Below are 20,728 nucleotides of genomic sequence, written 5' to 3'. Positions count from 1 at the left end.
GCTCAGGATGCAAGATGGTGAATTGCAAAGCTAGTTAAATCCAGATTGTTTACTGAGTGCTTCCACCAGCCAATGATTTTTTTTCCACTTTGTGAAATATCCAGAATCTTTCTGTCTGTTGTAGGGCCAATAACATAATACTGTTAGATTGAGATTTGTGGTATCGGTGTGTCACAAACTGAGAAATTATGAGAGATCTTCAGCAAACCAGGAAGAGCGAGGCCAAAAAAGAATATTTAAAAAGTTAAAACATATTTGAATGCAGAATGGTGTCACCAGTCTGGTTAGTGGGATTAATGAACACAGAAATCTCCGTTTAACTCAATTTTAAATTCAGTTTTCAAGTTCACCTCCACACTATATAGACATTGCAAATACAAGGGCTGAAAAATCAGTTTTTCAGTTCTTCTTTTAGTTACCGATGACAAACTGAGTTCAGGTACTTCCTTTGTGAAAATTCCAATAAACAATATAGAATCCTTTAAATAATCATCATAGTGTGTCTCTGATATAGCTATAAAAACAGCCATACTGGGTCAGAGTATCCTGTCTCTGACAGACACCTGTACCAGATGCTTCTGAGGGAGTGAACAGAACAGAGAAGTGTATCAAGTGATTCACATCATCATCCAGTCCCTACTTCGAGCTGGGGGACAGAGGTTAAGGACACCCAGAGCATAGAGTCACATCTCTGACCATCTTGGCTACTAGTTATTGATGGACCTGTCCTCCATGAATTTATCTAATTTTTTTAGAACCCAGTTATACTTTTGGCCTTCAGAACACTGCTGCCAATGAGTTCCACAGATTGTGCATTGTGTGAAGTACTGCCTTTTGCTTGTTTTAAACCTGAAGTCTGTTAATTTCATTGGGTGACCCCTGGTTTTTGTGTTATGTTAAGGGGTAAATAACACTTTTTCTTCACACTATTCATGATTTTATAGACCTCGATCATATATACACTCAGTTGTCTCTTCCCCAGGTTGAGCAGTCCCTGTCTTTTTAATTCTCTCTTCGTATGAAAGCTGTTACATACCCCTAATCATTTTTATTCCTCTTCCCTGTACTTTTTTCCCAATTGTAGTGTATCCATTTTGAGATAGGGTGACCAGAACTGCACACAGTATTTGAGGTGTAGGCATATAATGGAGTTACATTGTGGCAAAAAGGAATTGCCAGGTGAAAAAATTCTCATATTTTAAGTTATCTTACAACAAATTTGAATATCACCTGCTTTGTCATGTCATAGATAGTCAAAAAGGATCTGTGTTACCTCTATCCTAATCTACATACTCAGGATGGGAAATACTATGTTATTACAATGGGAACTGTCATTGAGGGACTGTTCTCAGTCATGGAGATAACACAACTGACAGGTGCAGTATTTCTAAATCCTGTTTTGAAAATTACTTTTACACTTTTCTTTCTCTAAGCGTAATGCATATGTGTAATATAGTCATTTTTGTAACAAAAAACTAGTTTCATTGTTAAGTTTCTGCTGATTTTTAACCTCCTATTAGGCTACATTTCATACAGGGCAAGTACTGCACATTCAAACTGAAATGTTGTCTTCCACTTCTACAGACCAGAGGCACTTCTCACAGAGCAGGATGGCCACACAGGGAAGCTGAATCCCTTAAAGGGGTGTAGTGGTTCACTCCTTATGCAGGGTGAAGGGCTCTGAGAGACAAGCCTGTGGTGATCCCCTGGAGGCTGCAGTTGCATCCATCACACAGCTGTGCCTAAATGTTGTTACCTAGCCCAAAGTTACCACACAACTGACAGCCTCTGTTCAGGAGAACAGCGATAATAATGTGACTGCTCAGGACAAGGCTTTATAAATCAAAATATGTGTGGGAGCTTTCACAACATCTGCCTGGCACTATGTCTGGCTCAGGGCAGTGTTGTCCATTTATCTCATAACTCAGAGTATTACATCCACTCACAAACCTGTCATGAAAAATAAATGTTATTTTTAAGTACAGCAAAGAGAGTGTGGAAGTACAAGGGCAATTCTCAGTCCTCTCCAAAGAATAGTATTTGATCAAACCCAACCCTAAGATAGGTATTTAGACACTGAACATGTTCAGGCATAATTTGCATTGGAAAGTTTACTCGATATGGCACTGGATAGGTATCCATAAAGTTAATTTTGAACATTAATTAAACTGATGAATGGCATGGTTTAGCTCATCTAGAATAAGTCTTGCTGTGCATAGTTTTGAAGGATGAAGTTACACAAAATAAATAACAGTAGAAACAAACCATTCCCTCACCTGAAGGGAGAAATTACTGATCAAACTCTGTAACCTGCAACCCTTACACATATGAGGAGTTCCATTGACTTGAGCAGAACTGCTTCTTGCAGGTTTGGGCCCAAATGAGAAATATTCTGAAATAGCTGAAAATATTTCATATCAGTTGAATTTTCAGAAACTTCCTTTTAATAATAATATGAAGTTATATTTCAGCTCTAAGAAATGCAAAAACCTGGTTTTTTTTATTTCACTGCCCGTTTGGTAAGGCATGATATCAAAAACTGACTGCCTTCAGCTATCTGCCAAGGACAATAGTCACACTGAAAAGTATCATCTTCTTGGTATTATGAAATGGAAATAGTAAATAAAAATAAGAATAACTCATATCTATAGTAATGAATCTACATATATCTCCTGAACACAACAGAAGAATGATGATTCTGTGCCCATTGTCGTTAGAGCATCCCTCAGTTGCCCAACATATGCTGGCTACCATCTGGGGATCACCAGAACTGAAGAGTACTCTAGCATATCTCTTTAGTGCACCCAGGAGAAATCCTCTTTGTTGTACAGAAAGCCATAGGTGCAGAGGCCAGTTACATCAGCTCTATACTAGCCAAGGATTCTCCTACACCATGGTGGTCTGTATTTGCCTACAATGGACAGCTTTCTGCTGGCATAAAGGAGCTGCGCCATGGGTCACGATATGGTCCTAAGGTTCGAGGCCACATCATATAACCACATGGAGTGTAATGTAACCACAGCTTCTGAGGTTCTGGTTAACCAATCACATTCCATCTTGCTTTAATACTTTGATATTAAGTATGACAGAAACATTAAAATAGCCTCTTAATATTTGTTGTTTCAAATGGATTTTGACATACTTAAGGTTAGTTGTTAATCATGGCAAAAAAAAGGGAAAAGTCATGATCCTGTCATGGAAAAGATGCAAACGTAGTCATTTTATTTAAATATGTTGTGGCACATGATAATTTAAGTTGTTTGCAATGAGACATTATGAGAACTCTAATATCCTTTTTAAAAAAATCTGAATATCTTAAAACCATGTAATAATACTAAATTATTAGTTTAAAACCCATGCTCTATTGCAATGGGCTGGCATGGGAACCACATCAATGGGTGAAATCCTGGCCCTGCTGAAGTCAAGGGAGTTTTGCCATTGACTTAAGTGGGGCCAAGACTTGACCCTTGATTTTCTGTGAATCATACACACATGCACACACCCACTCAGAATTGCCATTGAAATCACGGCTGTCTAAACATGCTGTTTTATAAACAGATTTCAGAATTAATATATTAATATTCTATATTCTGCATGTATCCTGTGCAATTTCTTTCAGCATTGATTGCATGAACAGTAGTACTGTAACATGCAGTCTCTTGATTTAGAAAATACTTTGTAGTTTTTTGTTCAGTGTAACATAATTGACTGTTGATTCCCAACTCTTGACTCTAATGTTGCAGGTCATATTTTGGGCTAGAACATAAAGCTAGTAGTATTTCAGGTATGAATAGCCCTCTTTACTTTTAAATTAACACACTTTATAATTGGATAGCATGGTTAGCAGATCAAGTGGCTAAAAGATAGGATATAGTTTTAACTTTCCTTCTGGCAACTGTGCAGATGTAGTTACCTAGTTTTGCAAGTGATGCAACCAATACGTTTAAACTATGTTAGCAAAATGGTTATCAAAACCAGTTTAGCTGGCTTCCAATCTAGGAATAGCATTTTTACATGGTACTCATTTTATGGAGAAAAAAACATTTGTACCTGATGAGAGAGAAAAAATAAATGAACTTGGCCTACAAATCAGATGAAATAAGATTAGTATAGTACTGAGCTAATATAGTAAAGTGATATTGAAGATACTGGATCTTGACTGGACCTTAAAAATAGGCAGTGACACAATTAAGAAAAACAAAGACTAGTTAGGAAGAAAAAATGAATAGTGAGAAGTTGCTGTAAGGCACTGACAGAAAGAGATGTACAGATGTATTGCTCCATTTCAGTTCCAGATTCTTTGGACATGTATGATAACTGATCTTTCATGGTCCACTATTTTTTGGTTTTTGATTTGTCTTTTATTTTCTTATCTAAGAGTAAATTAGAATACCTGAGGGCTAATAGTTGTTTCCATTAATACCAGCTGTGTCTAAAAGAACTTGGTGTGTACAGAGAGGGCCATTTGTCTTTATGCAAACCCTCTGACCTGACTGCAAGAAGCAACAAACAGGTGACCTGAAGACTGGATAGTTTTCAAGAGTCTATTTCTGTCATAGATTAAATTAAAAAAAAAAAGATGAATGCTTGGTGCCCACTTCTGCACCTTTTTCATTTATGAAACTCCCACCCACAATAATTGCAGGACTGTGCCATTAGGACTTCCCTCACAGAGACAAGGGGTAAGGCCTGAACTTCCTTCAGCTAGGCTATGATAGGATAATTACTGAACATTCCTAAAAAAATGCAAGAGAGAGAACGGAAAACAAATAAAGAAGTGAAAACATCAGCTTGGTAGCATTCTTAGAAAGGGAGGAAAAGAAGCTAACTCAGACTAGCTTCCAAGTTTATATTTAAACATTGCTGTTCATAAAATGGATTACAGGAAATGTTGTTCAGGTTATTTTGTAGGGAGACATGCTTACCACGAACCATGCTATTCCTTCCATGTGTCACTAACCTTTGACTTAATGTTTCTTTTCATTCTAGAGAGAGACCTTTTTGGAGCAGAACCATTTGACCCTTTTAGCTGTGGAGCAGGAGATTTCCCTCCAGACATTCAGTCCAAACTAGATGAGATGCAGGTAATTACTTATTTATCATTTCAACAAATGGTTTCCATTAGCGCATGAACACTTACCTAATAAGGGTAAAGTATACATCATAGAGCTGTCTTTGTGTTATAGCATGTTAAGAATTTGTTCTTTACTATGCAATGAAGAATGAACTTTGATGTTTGTGGATGGATCCCACTGACCTTCAATCAGAGTTGAACATTTGACTCCCTGAGGCAATCTTGAATATTCTCAGTGTCTTTAGAAAGAATGCATTTGGCACTTAAGTGTACTAATTATTGCTGGTTGGAAGTTTTCTGACATCATTGGACATTTTCTGTCAGAAAACGATGTTTAGTTCAAATAAAAATGCTCTGCAGGACCATCCTGATTTTGACAAAATTCCGAGCAAAAACCAGACAAGTTTCCAACAGAACCCTGCCTAGTTTTCTGTCAGCTTACCTGCCTGGCTCCTTGGCAGCCCAGTTTCCTTGGCAGCTGGGGGCTCCCAAGTAATGGGCAGCTCTGGGAGACTTGGAAATCTTTAGAAAAGGTCACAATGAAACTTTGGAATTCTGATTCATGGGAAATGTTGAACTTTCATTTATCATTCCATTTTGGAACAACTTTTTCATTTTGAAATTTACTGTGGACTGGGAATTCAAGTCTCTGACCAGCACTAGTACTAATATTTGAATATCAAAGCTAAAGTTAATAGGACATGAGAAATATCACTCAGAGGTTTGGCATCAGGAAAACCTAAGTAGAACAGTTCTACTGTGGAATTTCCACAGCATTGTTTAAATAATTTCTTCAACAAAGGAGTTTGAATTTGATTGCATAATGCATGTGATATCATCCTATAAAGAATGTTAGCATAAATCAATGGTTTGGGTCAAATATTTATATTTCTTCATACTATTTCTAATATCTCTTTTATCTTCTTGTGCTTTCCTGGGTGTTTAGCGTCAGCGATGGTTGGTATATTGTATTTTAATATCAATATTAAATCAACTTGTTATAATTAAAATCTTAAAACATGAGCATGCTGTATAATTCACATCATTTGTGAGGTTTATATTTTATATCTGTAATTCAGGACCATTTTTATGCAAATGTTTTTGGGGGCTTTGTTATTTTTAAGAAGGGGTTGGTGGGTTGGTTTAGGGCAAGGGGTTGTCTTTCAAGTCATAATTTATAGACTTTTTTTTCTCAATTGTTCATTTCCTTATTTAAATATGGTTGCTTTTTCCTTTCCACTTCCATGGGTATTGTATAAGTTAACTTTTGTATTTTCATCATCAGACCATTGCTAGTGAAAGTGTCTCTTCAGGCAAATATTATCAATCTATTCTACCCAAATGTATCTGGAACCCGGAGTGTGGGGGGTAGAGGGGGAGGATGTTTCTGTCTTGGTTGTTGGTGTTAATTTCTCTTACATAATCTTTTGACACAATATGAGGCATCTTCCATGCTGGCATATGAAAATATAAGGGTGTTGAAAAACCTGTGGCATTTTTTTGTTTCCTTTTCATACTTGACTTCAGAGGCAAAATTGTTGACATTAAGCTTTTGTATTATAAGATCTATATAATAAATTAGTTCTTGATTAGGATCAGTCAGTTGCTCGCCTATTTTTAAATGGAAAGAAATATAAAACAGTGCATGATAGGCAAGTTTAGCATCTTAGAAAAGTCATGGGTGGTTTCTTGGGCCCACAAGCCTATCTAAGGAGTCAGTGAATACGTGAAAAGAATTAGGAATTAAAACATAAGCAGTTCCAAGAAACGTAGTGAGGCCAAATACCACATGTTCTGAGGAATATGACAGTAATGGGGAATATGAGACAAAACTGAAGGCCTCGTAGACATGTATGTAGATCCAGCATGTTTGTACTCATTCACTTTGTAAAAGTACAGATTTTCTGAGTTTCAATAAGTGTATATTTGATCAAATAATATAGAATGCTGTTATTTATTGGTTGTCCAGGGAGACAATTTACATAGAGTTCAGCAGTGAGGGCAAGATGACATCTTAGAACAACTGATCATTCAAAAGAACTTAAAGCTACTGATATAAGTAGGGAATTTCTAAGTAATTTCCAGTGTACAGAGTTAGTATATCTTTATAGCAGGTACTGTGTGAGACGGACATAGAGTGAAGGCATGACACGAATGTCAGTAAAAAAAAGAACAGGTGATAAGAAAGCACTAAGTAGCTGCTGCTTGTTATTACTGTCAGCACTGCCAAAAAAGATGGACTCAAATTAAATTCTCTGAACTTTTGGGTATCTTTCCAAATCCAACTTTAATTTTGGTCCGTATTTCACAATTATGATCTTTTTACTGTCACTGTGAATCCGACCTTTTAGGAATGGTAAAAATCCAGACATGTACCCAAATCTGAATTTTGCAGCTCAGACACATCTCTGGTAAACATACTGTGACAGGATCCTCCTGGGGTGCAGCCTGGGACTGTGGGACCGCTGTGCACCCTGAACTCTCTTCAGCCTGAGCTGTCTCTCACAATGCCTTGCTAGTAAACAACAGCAAACCCCTCCAGTATTGTGATCAGTCAGCACAACAGCATATGGAGCTCCACACGCAGCTATATTGCATGAATCCTCCCAGAGCCACTCACGAATCACCCAGAGAAAGGCACCAAAGCCAAATACTTCCAGCTGCCAACACCTTACCTGAGGAATATACCATCTTGCACTGCTCAAGATGGGCAGTGCAGATTTGTTAATTGGTTCACTACTTCAACAATGGAAAGTGGAGCTACATCAGCCTTTGTCAAACCTGAGCAGATTTGCCAGACACTTCATAAAAATTCACTGGTAAAGATAAAAAGTTAAACAAATTTATTGACTATAAATTATAGATGTTAAGTGATAGGCAAAAAGTCAGAGTTGGTTACCAAAAGAAATAAAATTAAGCGTGCAGTCTAAACTCTCAGCCCTATTAGACTGGACAGCAACTAGATTAAGCAGCTTTTCTTACCCCACTGGATATAGCAGTCCTCAATATACAGGTTTGTTCCTTAAACCTAGGCCAATCTCCTCTGTTGGAGTCTTGTCTTCTTCTCAGTGTCTTAGGTGATTGCAGCATAGTTTGGGACAGGAGAAGGGCCCAGCACATGGCCACTCTCTCTGTTTCATACCCTCAGTCCATGTGCTTGGAAAACACAAGTCCAGGCATGTCTGGGAGCATTGCTGAATCTCCAGGCAAAGTTGAGCAATTCCCCTGGTGTGGCCCCCATGCAGGTGAGTCATTGCATTGTAGCTCCCTTGCTGGACAATGGTTCTTGATGGTTGATTGATACCGCACCCGGGTGTTGGTTACTTTCCTTGCTATTGCCTCTGGGGAGCTAATATTAGGCTGATTCCCCAGTTTACAGCATGTTTTAGTGACAATCGTATAACACAATTCTCATAACTTCATATGCATTAATGAGACACATATATGGACAGAGAAATAACTTTCAGCAGATCAAACCTTTGCCCTGATACCTTACAAGACATGCTTTTATATGTAAGATCACGATTATATAAAAATGAGGAATATGGGGTTCCAGGATGCTCCCTCAAGGTATAGAATGTCACACATTCCTTCTGTTTTGCTGAAACATTTTCATCCCTCTGTGTTTTTACCGTACTTAACACATAAATCAAATCAGTCCTCCGTATTCTCTAATCTCCTGAATTTGAAGTTTCTTAGAGGATGTTACATGGACGGAAACTTTCCCATTTCACCAATTATAGCAGCAGCAGCTGTTATATGTTCTAAAGTCCAACTTCAGTTAATATTGTACAGCTTGCAGAAGCTGTGGTCATTCTTCTTTCTCTTCCTAACGCAATAAGAGGCTTGCCTTTATTTTCCCTGAAATCAGTCACATTTAGATAGAGATCATTATCTGCTCAAATAATGTACATTTGCCATTGGATCACTGGGTCTGTGCTGCTTGAAGCCCAGTGGGTGCAGTCAGACTAACAATGAAAAGCAAGTCAATCAGGTTAAAAAACAGAAAGTTCTACCATTTACCTGAGCTCAGGACTCTGCTACATCTCAGCAGTGCTGGCCATTAAGTGACTGAAAAACTATTGGAATCACTAGTGTGTGTCCTCGCTAGAGCTGGTCAAGTATCTAGATTCCTCAGCTTTCCAGAGGGATACAGGCCTGAGTATGTCACCAACACTGCCCTAGTTGGTTTGGTAACTTATCCTCTGCTCTCAACGTTGTAGATCAGGTGTATGAACTCATACTGGTAAATCTGGCCACTGTGTGCAATACCAGTTGTTGTGAGATGATGTTGATCTGCTGCGAAAGGCAGCGGCCTTTCAGCGGTTTAAGCTATGTCTACACTTAAAATGCTACAGCAGTAAAGCTGCAGCACTGTAGCTGCATGATTGTAGCATTTCAGTGTAAACACTACAGCGGCAGGAGAACCCCTACCATCACTGTAGTAAATCCACCTCCTGAGAGAATTCTTTCATCAATCTAGCATTAGCTTCTTTGGGACTTAGGTCAGCTGAACTGCATCACTCAGGGGTGTCAATTTTTCATACCCTTGAGCGACACAGCTGGATCTAACTTTCTAGTGTAGACCAGCCCTGATTTTTTACCTCTTAGAGACACCCTCTTAGAGAAGGTAGTTTGGGGCCAGGGGTGGCTCCAGGCACCAGCGCAGCAAGAGCGTGCCTGGGGTGGCAAGCCGGGGGTAGGAGGTGGCCTGTTGGTCGTTGTGAGGGCAGCTGTCAGGGAGCCTTCAGCGGTGTTTCTGCGGGAGGTCCGCCGGTCCCACAGTTTCGGCAGCAATTCAGCAGCGGGTACGCCAAAGGCATGGGACCGACAGATAACCCGCAGAACTGCCACCGAATTGCGTGACTGCTGGACCTCCTGCAGAAACGCCGCCAAAGGCTGCCTGACTGCCGTGCTTGGGGCGGCAAAAAAAATAGAGCCGCCCCTGTTTGGGGCAATTACTTTTCTGCATCAAGGATCTGTCACATGGAGTTCTGTAAGATGCCCTTTCTCCCTGCCTTTTGTATGTATAATTGGCTCTTAAGAGACATAATCAAGGGGCCATGACTTACAGTTTTTCATTATGCTTTTTGTTCTCATCTCTGTTTCTGTTTCGTCTGACTGTGGCAGGGCTCCTGAATGACTTCTCCAATGTGTACTAGCTATTGGGGAATGGATGATGGTTAGCTGACTGAAACTGGGTCTGAACAAGATTGAAATGATGGTGACTGGATGAAGGAAGTGACTGGAAAATATGCTGTCCTTTAACTGAGTGTGTTTATCCATCTTTTGTTACTAAAGTTCACAATCTGGTGGCCTTATTTGATCCTCTTCTGCTGTTTAACAGTCATGTGGCCACCCTAGCCAGTACAGTGCCTTTTCCTCTCTCTCTCTATCCTAGAAATTGCAACCATTTCTTTGGATACGGACATTGCTATTGTAATTCATGCTTTCATCACTTCAGATTGCGCCACTAAAATGTGTTGTAACTGGGGCCTCTCATTAAATCAACTTGGAAATCTAAGGTGGTGCAGAATATGCAGTTTGCTTAATGAGGAGAATTTCTTATCATGATCACAACCACAGATCCCAGCCTTCAATATTACCCATCCTTCCCCAAAGACTGGAGATGAGCATGGTTGGGTGCCCTGCAGATCAACAAGTTTGAGTTATTTCAGACTCAGTGGAGAGTGATTTCAAGGGTTAATGGTAAAATTACTGCTTGCACTTAGTAATTTCTTCCTGAACTTTTAAAGTCATGGAGAAGATGCTGTTTTATTGGGACAGCAGCATCTTCAGTAAAAAATCCTGCCTGTCCGCAGAAGCTAAAGTACATATATATAATGATACAAATAATATATTTCAATGTGTTGTGCTTGTATATGGTTCCCTTTAAATGAAAAATGTTGTGTATTACAGATATTAAATGCTATTTTATGTACAACAAATATTATGAAAAATATCTGTTATTGACTGCCCATAGCATATTTAATATAATTATTTTTAAAAGAATATTCTGACTTCTAAAATAATCCTGCTTTTCAAAAATAATAAAACAAAGCATAAATGCTGATCCCTTTTTCTCCAGCTCTGGCATTTCAACTGACATCATTATTATGACAGCTGAAAGTGTTGGTCTTTGGGAGTGAAAGGTGAAGGGAGATATACACACTGCAATCTGGATTTCATAATAAATATACAGCACCTTAACCGATATAATTTCTTAAAACCTGTGCATATGAATTGTGTGCCTGAAAGCCTGCACAAAGCCTTGATTGTTCTCAGTTAACCGTGAGAGCTACAGATAAGAGAAATTATTAAATAAAAAGTAAAAGTAGCCCATGGCTTTATAAATCATCTCACCTCCAAAGATGCACACAAAGGGCACTCTCGTCACCCACATCATCCCCTTTCCTTGCAAAAGGGAGTTCATCTGACTTCACAGCACTGTTACCACCCCTTCTCCTGTTACCTAGACTCTACGGAGGATAACAGGAGTTAGCAAACTAGGCGGGTACCTGTTGTTTCCCCCTTTTCCCCCATGATGCTTAGACAGAAGAAATATCATAACCAAGCCAGTGTGAACTATAGAACTTTAAAAAGCTGTGGGCCAAATTTATGAGCAGGTTTAAAAAAGAAAAACAAATATTTGTATCTAAGACCACATTCAAGAGCATGATATGCCCATGGAAACTTCCAGAGGCTAGTGCTGTGCTTGACAGATTGGATTTGCAGATTACAAAAATATGTTTAAACACCATACAAAAAGTTGTCAGGTTAAATTCAGCCCACTTTTGAGACAAGGGAACTCTTGAAAGAAGCTGAAAAATGCCAGGCTAAATTTTTGATATGCTGAGGGATCCTCTTCTTCAAAAGTAAAATGGTGGAGATTTCAAGCAATCCATGGGCTGTTTGACATTTATGTGACAGTGGATCAAATCCTGTTCACGTTAAGGAATTAGTTTCTTTTACACCAATGGGATTACTCATGTGAATAAGGCAGGCAGGATGTGATTTAAGGAGGAAGGAATGTACTTTCTTTACAAATCTGCTGTAAACTTTAAAAAAATGTAAAATAGTTATAAAAATATGTTAATACATAAAGTTAATAATTAATATTTGTGTGGGGAAGATGCTTTAAACTAGACAGACATAAGCACATTTTTAGTTCATGCAAATAATAGTTTTTGCATTTTAAATAAAGGGAAAAATGTTAGATTTTCCTTTTTTCATTGATATCAACATCTTGTTTTTTCTAGGAAAACATTGACTCTACCCACATATTTTTGCCCAAATATATCAAAATGAACAATTTAAAAACAATCTGAAAAAGGTGATAATATGTGATAATATGTCATCATCCCAAACTTATAGTTCATTTAAGTCAGGAAATAAGTGGATTTGAAGGTTTATGACATTCAACTACTTTTCTTTGTGCCATTGTCAGCCAGATTTTAGGTCAAGTCCTAATGTCCTTACTAAGTTTTACTCCATGCTTTCAATGGGAGTTTGGCCATAGTAAGGAGAGAAGGATTTGATAGTAAGAATGCTTTTGATAAGGGTTAACAGTCCTATCTAAACATATCTTCCAAATGGTGCATTCTTAATAAAGACTACTGTTTACAGAAACCTATGTAAGAATCATAGAAATGTAGGGCTGGAAGGGACCTTGAGAGGTCATTTAGTCCAACCCCCTGGGCAGAATCAGGACCAAGTAAACCTTACCATCCCTGACAAGCGTTGTTTCAACCTGTTCTTAAAAATCTCCACTGGTGGAGATTCCACAGCCTCCTTTGGAAGCCTATTTCAGAATTTAACTGACACTTGTAATTAGAAAGATTTTCCAAATATATCCCCCTTGCTGAGATTAAACCCATTACTTCTTATCCTACCTTCAGTGGACGTGGAGAGCAATTGAGCACCATCTTCTTTATGACAACCCTTAACATACTCGAAGACTGTTATCAGATGCCCCTCAGTTTTATTTTTCCAAGACTACATGCCCAGTCTTTTTAATTATAGGTCAGGTTTTCTAATCCTGTTGCATTTTTTGCTGCTGTCCTCTGAGCTCCTTCCGATTTGTCCACATCTTTCCTAAAGTGTGGTGCCAGAATTGGACACAGTACTCTGAGGCCTCCCCAATGCTGAATGGAGCAGGACAGTTACTTCCCGTGTCTTTCATAGATTCCAAAGCCAGAAAGGGCCATTATGATAATCTAGTGAGTCTGATAATTTTTAAGTCAACTCATGTTAACACTGTAGTTCCTGGAATTACAATATTATTTTATCTTGCCCTTTTTGGAAATCCTTCTTATTACAGAAAGCTGGTTTTTATGTATGGTATTAGTTAAGTATCTGGCAGCTAAACCAGCAGTTTCTGTTAGCCCTGAAGTTTGCTAATTACAATCATAAAGGACAAAAGGCATATTAATAAAACTCTGATACAATATGATTCATGAATTCTTTGAATGGATCAAACTTTGACTGTGTAATTTATTCTATTCTCTTTGCCATTCATATTACAGACACATGAACACTGAGCTATTTTTGTTTGCTTTGTAAATTTAGAATATTGGGGAAAGTTTAGAAAGGACTGGAGGCCTAAACTTTGTGATGGAAAGGGTAGAGCAGGTCACAGACAGACAAAGGAGACAGTCAGAAACAAAACAGAACAAAAAATCAATGGGTCAGGCAGGAAATAGGCTAGAAATATGTAAAAGGCAAAACATACTGCACACAACAGATGATAAGTAACAAAACAGCCTTTTGTTTGGACTAAAAAGACAGGAATAAGTGAAAACAGCTGCTCTGTTTCTGAATACCTGTAAGAGTTGGGAGATTGGAGCCCAAAACCAAAGCTTGAAAGGAGGAGGCTTCTGCAATGTCAGCAGATTCTCCAAAATCTACCCAAAGTGCTTTTCAAAAATGGGGGGCCTGGCTCATTCTTTCCCCACTGCAGCCTCCAGTGATGGAATGCCACCTAGAGCAGGGATCACACTGGCATGAGGCACCTAAAAGCACTACTCCCCTGTACTGTGGTTGACTGCTCACAGTGTGAAGTGACAAGGACAGGACACCCTGCAAATACACAGATTTCAGAGTATCTCCTCAGGTACTATTTCTGTCATGGCCCTAGCTGGAGTTTAAAGCTGATCTCCGTGCCAGATGAATCCCTGTAGTCCCTCTGCTGGTGCACCTGCACCAATGAGCACTGGAGGACATGCAGATTTTCAATTTGCAACATCAGGAATGAATCAGTTCTTCGTATGTTTTAAGAGCTCAGTAAAGGTTTCATACATTTTTAACTGCATGTTTTAAAAGTTAGCAGAGCAAATTTAGGGCTTGATTCTGTAAGCTTTACTTTTGTAAGTAGTCCTTACTCCTCAGAGTGCTCCCCTTGCAGTCATGAGGAGTATGTGTTGTACCAACACTAGTAATGTGTGCAAAGTCAGGGCATTAGCCTCTGTGTAAGTGGGCACAGCACCATCCATTGCATTTGGCTGAGAGGTGCCCACTTACACCAGGTTTGTATTTGGCCTCTGTCACCATGCCTCTGTGGGTCACAACTGAGAATACCAAATTCAAGACAAACTGCTGAAAAATAGAGCAGACACACCCCGAAACTGGTGGCTATTCTCCCATAAAACATACCAGACCAGCAACAAAAAATACTTCTGTTTCACCACATTGGCTATCAAGAAGTCAAAAAAGCATTCTTCTTAGGGATTACAACACTAGACTTAATGATGAGTGGTTATTTAAAACCAGTTTCATCAACCAAAGGGTTCTTCTGACATACCCAGGTCACTATATAACTCAGATCTTACCCAAAAATCACGCTGCCGCTAATCCTTTAGTATCTAATATCTAAAGGTTTGTTTATAAAAAGCAAGGAAGAAATGTGAGAGTTAAAATTGGTTAAAAGAATCAAATATATACAATAATTGCAAGGTTCTTGGATCAGGCTTGTAGCAGTGATGGAATAAACTGTTAACTAGTTAAGTCTCTGGTTGCTCCCAAATCACTGGAAGGACCTCCGTCCCTTGGTTAGAATGCTCCCATTAGTATAAGTTCATAGTCCAGAGGTTTGAGCAGGAAAGAGGCCAAATGGGAATGTTTTCAGGGCCTGTTATAGATTCTGCCATGTGGAGGGAAATCCATTGTTCTATTTTGTGGAAAATCACAGGTAACAAGACAGAGTTTGGACTCAAATGGGCAGGTCACATGGGCTTAGTCATAGCAGAGGCCATTACCTACACTCTCTTTAGACTGTTTACATGAAAGTCCCTCAGGTGTGGATAGACATCTTCCATGGTCCATTGTGAGTTAAGTGTTCTTTGATGGGGCATTCAACTTGAATAGTCCCTTCACAATGTGCTGACTAAATACTTTTTGGTGTTACCACAGGAGCAAACATTTGAAATATGGATACATAGTTAATATTCATAACTTCAGATACAAACGTGATACAGCCATACAGATAAGATAATAATATTCAGCAAACCATAATTTTTTCATAGACGCCTTACGTGACGCATTTTGTACAAGAGTTGTTGCAATTATATAACAGGGGTAGCAACAATGATCTACATGGTCGTATTTTAATCATATAACATCACAGCCTCTAACTGAATATATTGTGTTTGCTTAGAACAATCCTTCTGTGTTTAAGGTTTGTGTGCTTTCATTCTGTGTTGCCAGCTCTAGTAAAATTCATAAAAAATGGGGCAAATTCACCAACATGCCCTGGCTGCTTTGTGCCACCCAGGCAATGCAACACAATCATGTACCCAGGCTGCTTCAACCAGGTCTACAACTGCTTAGTCTTGCTGGACCATAATAGTGATTCTGGCCTGTAATGTGATCTTGGTCGGAAACTGCTGTTAGAAAAAGCTTTTTCCTGGAAAATCTCAGACCACATTATAATTAAACCCCTTGAAGTTTATTTTATTTCTCTTAATATTATTTCCAGCCATTAATAATCCCAAGTGAGATTATTAAATATTTTGACACTTTAAATTCTAGCATGAGACGAGGCTAGCTGAATCTGTGATTTGCCTTTTATCTTTAAAAGGTATCTTTTTTATATACAATACATGCATGCTATTTATTCATGGCAACCTAATGAGAGTTACAAGTGTACAAAAACAGGAGACTATCTCTTTGGAGTTTAAGTTTATATCTATCCACAATACGGATGACTTAAATCATCCTTGATTATTTTGTCTTAGATGCTTTATAAAAACACATACTGTTTGCTTCATACTGCATCAGCAACATTTCCCAAATACATCCTACTTTCAGGAAAAAAATGAAATGAGCATTACAGCAGGAGATACTGTAATTAAAATTATCTTGGCCTTTTCATAGGGCCTTCTATCTTTTTTCCAATTGCTCATAACTGCAGTATTTTCACTTATCAGAATGAAATTTTCCAGGCTTAGTCTCAGCGCAAAAGTGATGTTTCTTTTAAAGTTCAAGCCAAAGTAGTTCAGCATTTTTTAAGGATGAGGAGAGTGGGGAAAGACAAGAACACTTTCTCCATCATAAAGACAAAAAGGGTTGTGTCAGATTCCTGCCCTTACTTACACTGAGTCGTATCTTACATCACAAGTAGTCCCACTAGAGTAAATGGGATTACGGAGGGTGTAAAGTCCTTCTCAATTGAAAAGTGGCAGAATCTGGCCTTTAATTTGTTTTTAAACACCTATACCATGAAAACAAAAGGAGAAAGCTGAAATTTGACATGAAAATAGATAATAGTCTTGAGAATCATCTTTGAGTATTCTAATAGCAATCATTGATTTTGATTTGACCAAATTATGTACCTTTAAAATGTATACCTTGAACATGCACAGTGGATCTGGTGTGATTTTTTGCACTTTTTAGCAATGCTTTGAGTGATGGTAGATTGTGCAGCACTTGCACGGTTGATTTAGCTGCATAGTGTTTGTTAAAGGTAACAGAACCAGGTGAAAGAGAATGTTAGAGTTCCAGGGTTCGACACTGAGAAGTGAGGAAACAATAAAGTTAAGGTTCATAGACTATCAGGATTGGAAGGGACCTCAGGAGGTCATCTAGTCCAAACCCCTGCTCAAAGCAGGACCAATCCCCAGACAGATTTTTGCCCCAGATCCCTAAGTGGCCCCCTCAAGGATTGAATTCACAACCCTGGGTTTAGCAGGCCAGTGCTCAAACCACTGAGCTATCCCTACCCACAGTTGCTTTTGTAACTTTAATGCTGACTGCTTGTGTGTATGCATTTTGCTACAACCTAGTGGTATGATCATACGCTGTTTCTCACAAACAATGTGATAACGATATAGTTGTTGCTACAAACTTAGATACACGGGTGTAACATCTGGAATATTTTATTCATTCTCGTACACTGACATTGTTTTATAACTGTCCCATATATATTAGCTTAGACTTTTTATATGTTAAGATTTCCTCTATATAAGCTATGTAATATAAGAATGTAGGGCCAAATTGTATGAGTAAACAGTGAAGGAGGTGGCATAAGAAGCCGTCTTTACCGTTGTGTGATCCATGTATGGTCTAGGACAATTTGGAGCCTTTCTGTTAAATGGAGAAAAAGGGCTGTTATATCCCTATTTCTTTTGAGTTGGGGAGGTCTCCACCTCCCCATATATCTCCAGCCTGTAGTTTTGGTGACCATGTGGAGGTAGGTAGTTGCCTTGAGTAAGTTCCTTGAGACAGAATATTTTCCAGTGCTTCACCAGCGTCCTGAAATGTTCAGGGTATTTTTGTTTTGTTTTACAACAAGGTAGTTGGCATTTCTTAGATTCAATTCAGGATATGAGGCAGCTAATTTAGCTACACACTGCTGGAAGTTGCAGTAATGGAAAGTGGTAATCTCCCAGTAATATCCCTATTAAAAAGTGTAATAAGGAGTTTAATATATTGTGGATTTACCATCCCTGGAGAAATATAGCAATATTAGTAAGGATTCACATGGTGAATTTTTTGAAAAATTGTATCAGTTTAGTAAACACATGCAAAGTACTAAAAATGCCATTATATGCCATTAAATCTTCAGAAATTTTTCACACTAGCATATCTACAAACCATTCTTTCATTCTTTTACCTCTTGATATTATTCATTTTGTCTTTTAGGTGCATATTGTGTATTTGCACTCTGTTTCATGTAGTATTTTCAGACATTTGTGTATTTGTGATACATTTTTTTTTCTTCTGCACCTGTACTTATTAAAACAGCCTTGGAATATGAACAATTTTTTTAAATGTGCAAGATTCACTATGTGATATTCATTTTAAATTCAATTTTGGATTTTTGCACAAAGCCAAAAGACTCTGACTTTCTGGCACAAAAATCGTGCGTCCTTGGGACCTCTTCTTGCAAAATTGCTTAACTTAACTCACATGAATGGTGCCATTAGAGCCGACGAGCACTACTTATATTCCTAAAGATAAGCATGCATTCAGGACTGGGGTTTAGCTCTATGGAAAAAGACTACCTTTTTATTAACTATGTCTGATTTTTTTTTTGCAGGAGGGGTTCAAAATGGGACTAACTCTTGAAGGCACAGTATTTTGTCTGGACCCACTAGACAGCAGGTGCTGATGCCAAGACCAGAAATTTAGAAATTCATATACAATCCTCTATTTTGAATTCAGAACAAGTATTATAGATGTTATTCATGTGCCAAAAATTATATTTTTAAACATGTTAACTCTTGTGAAGTTTGCTTCTGTAAAACTCCAACTTAGGTTCCCTGTACAAATGTAAAAAGTCACACTTGTATATGAAATATGAATTAAATTACACTGTTGTATTTCTCGCTCTCATACTTGGACAGACATTTGCAATACCTAATGAGTATTCACTTTAAGCTGGGAAAGTTCTTTAATGAACTCATAGATACCTCTTTCTGTTGGAAGACAATATAATTTTTGCATAATATTTGAGTAGTGACATTTTAAAATTAATCGTCTCAAGCCACTATTTAATTCCAGGTCAATAGGATGATTATTGTACAATAAAAACTTTAAGTACCAATTAAGGAAGTAAACCATACTGAAAATTAGTATGTACATAACAGATAAATCTGGATGCCATGTAATTAATTCCAGTTAACTGTACACAATCACTATACTATATGAATAATGTTATTGTTAGCCCATTGCATCTGAAATATTTTAGGCCTTTAATTCACATTTTAAAAAGTAAATCTATCAGATTAATTGTCAATATGCTAGCTAATGTTTGATAAGTGCACTAGGGAGGGCTAGTATACATGTGGCCGTTGTTTTGTAAAATGGACAAACTTAATGCTATGCATTTCTGGTTTGATGTTTTACAGCTAAGCTAGTTGCACATATTGTATGATGTTTGTAATTTGGAATTCATTACATGACAGCTATATTTAATGTTCTGAAAACTAAGAGCTCCATGCTAAGGAACATGTAGTAACCCCACTGCATTCACTGGGACTACTCGTGTGTAAAGGTACCCGCATGCTAACGTGTTTGCAGGTGTGGGGCCTTCAAATGTTGAGAAACACTGTAGTGTTACTGTTAAATGTCACACTCCAACTCTACAGCTTATAGCAACAACTCAGTGCAAACTAATAATGAAACCTTAAATACCATAAATAGGTCACATAACAGAGCTAGATTAAAAATATCTTGCATTGTGATGAATAATCACACACACAAAATATTGCTGCTGGGTGTTAGTATATTGTTGACTTGTCTATGCATACTTTTCACTAATCTTTAACATAAACAGTAAGTGAATGTTTGCATTCAACCATGAAGTTGTTCCTTAATGTGTATACTTTGCCGTGATTTTGTTCAGTGTGTACCATGTCCAAATTTTATGTTAAGGATATTCCCTTCCATCCATAAAAACCCTCATTAACTCCCCCCTCCTCATTAACAACACGCATAAGTAGAAAAAGAACTTTCAGGGGATTTTTAGTAGGGTTCGTTGGGGTCTTTTTTTTCCCCAAAAAGACTTACTTTTTTTGGTACATTATTTCTCATGAAATGTTGCTTTTGAGCTTATTGTCTTAAGGTTTAAACAGAAAAAAATGCATTTATGCAATATTACATTTAAGCATATATGCTTAGGCCCTGATTCAGCAAAGTACTTAAGCACGTATGTAATGTTAAGGATAAGAGTAGTTCCATTAGCATCAATGGAGGATACTCGTTTGCTTGAAGTTAGGCATGTGCTTAAGTAACTTGCTGAACTGGTATCTTAATGTTAAACTTTATTTAAGTCTTCCTTTCTTATTCTTTGCTCAACATTCATATACCTGCACACACACGCGCGCGCGCACACACACACACACACACACACACACACACACACACACACACACACACACACACATATATAATCACTAACAAATAGAGTAGTATATGTTTCATAAGCAAAAGTCTTTATAATTTTGTTTGTCTTATAGTATTTTGGAATTTGTATAATGAGGATGTTTAGTAGCCATATCCATGGCTTTTTTTAACAAATAGAATTTGTATTTTTATTGTACTTTAAAAAGCTTTACATAATAAGCATATATTTAGTGGCCATTTACGATCAATGGTAACACAATACTAAGATATTTGCACATTTTAAGAAACCTTTTTCTTTACTGATTTTTATGG

General features: G+C 37.9%; 1 protein-coding gene across 1 annotated transcript in view; it reads left to right on the top strand.

Annotated features, from left to right (window-relative positions):
- The window catches only part of GULP1 (GULP PTB domain containing engulfment adaptor 1), a 286,451-nt gene extending 266,054 nt beyond the window's left edge, over positions 1–20,397 (top strand). Inside the window, 2 exon segments of the mRNA XM_030580450.1 lie at positions 4,990–5,084; positions 18,609–20,397. Of these exon segments, the coding sequence (XP_030436310.1) occupies positions 4,990–5,084; positions 18,609–18,680 (167 nt within the window). The 3' untranslated portion in view covers positions 18,681–20,397.
- The last annotated feature ends 331 nt before the right edge of the window (positions 20,398–20,728 follow it).

Source organism: Gopherus evgoodei, chromosome 11 (assembly GCF_007399415.2).
Source record: "Gopherus evgoodei ecotype Sinaloan lineage chromosome 11, rGopEvg1_v1.p, whole genome shotgun sequence".
Lineage (NCBI taxonomy): Eukaryota > Metazoa > Chordata > Testudines > Testudinidae > Gopherus > Gopherus evgoodei.
Note: the sequence above shows the minus strand (reverse complement) of the source record. Positions and strands in the feature narration are given on the sequence as shown.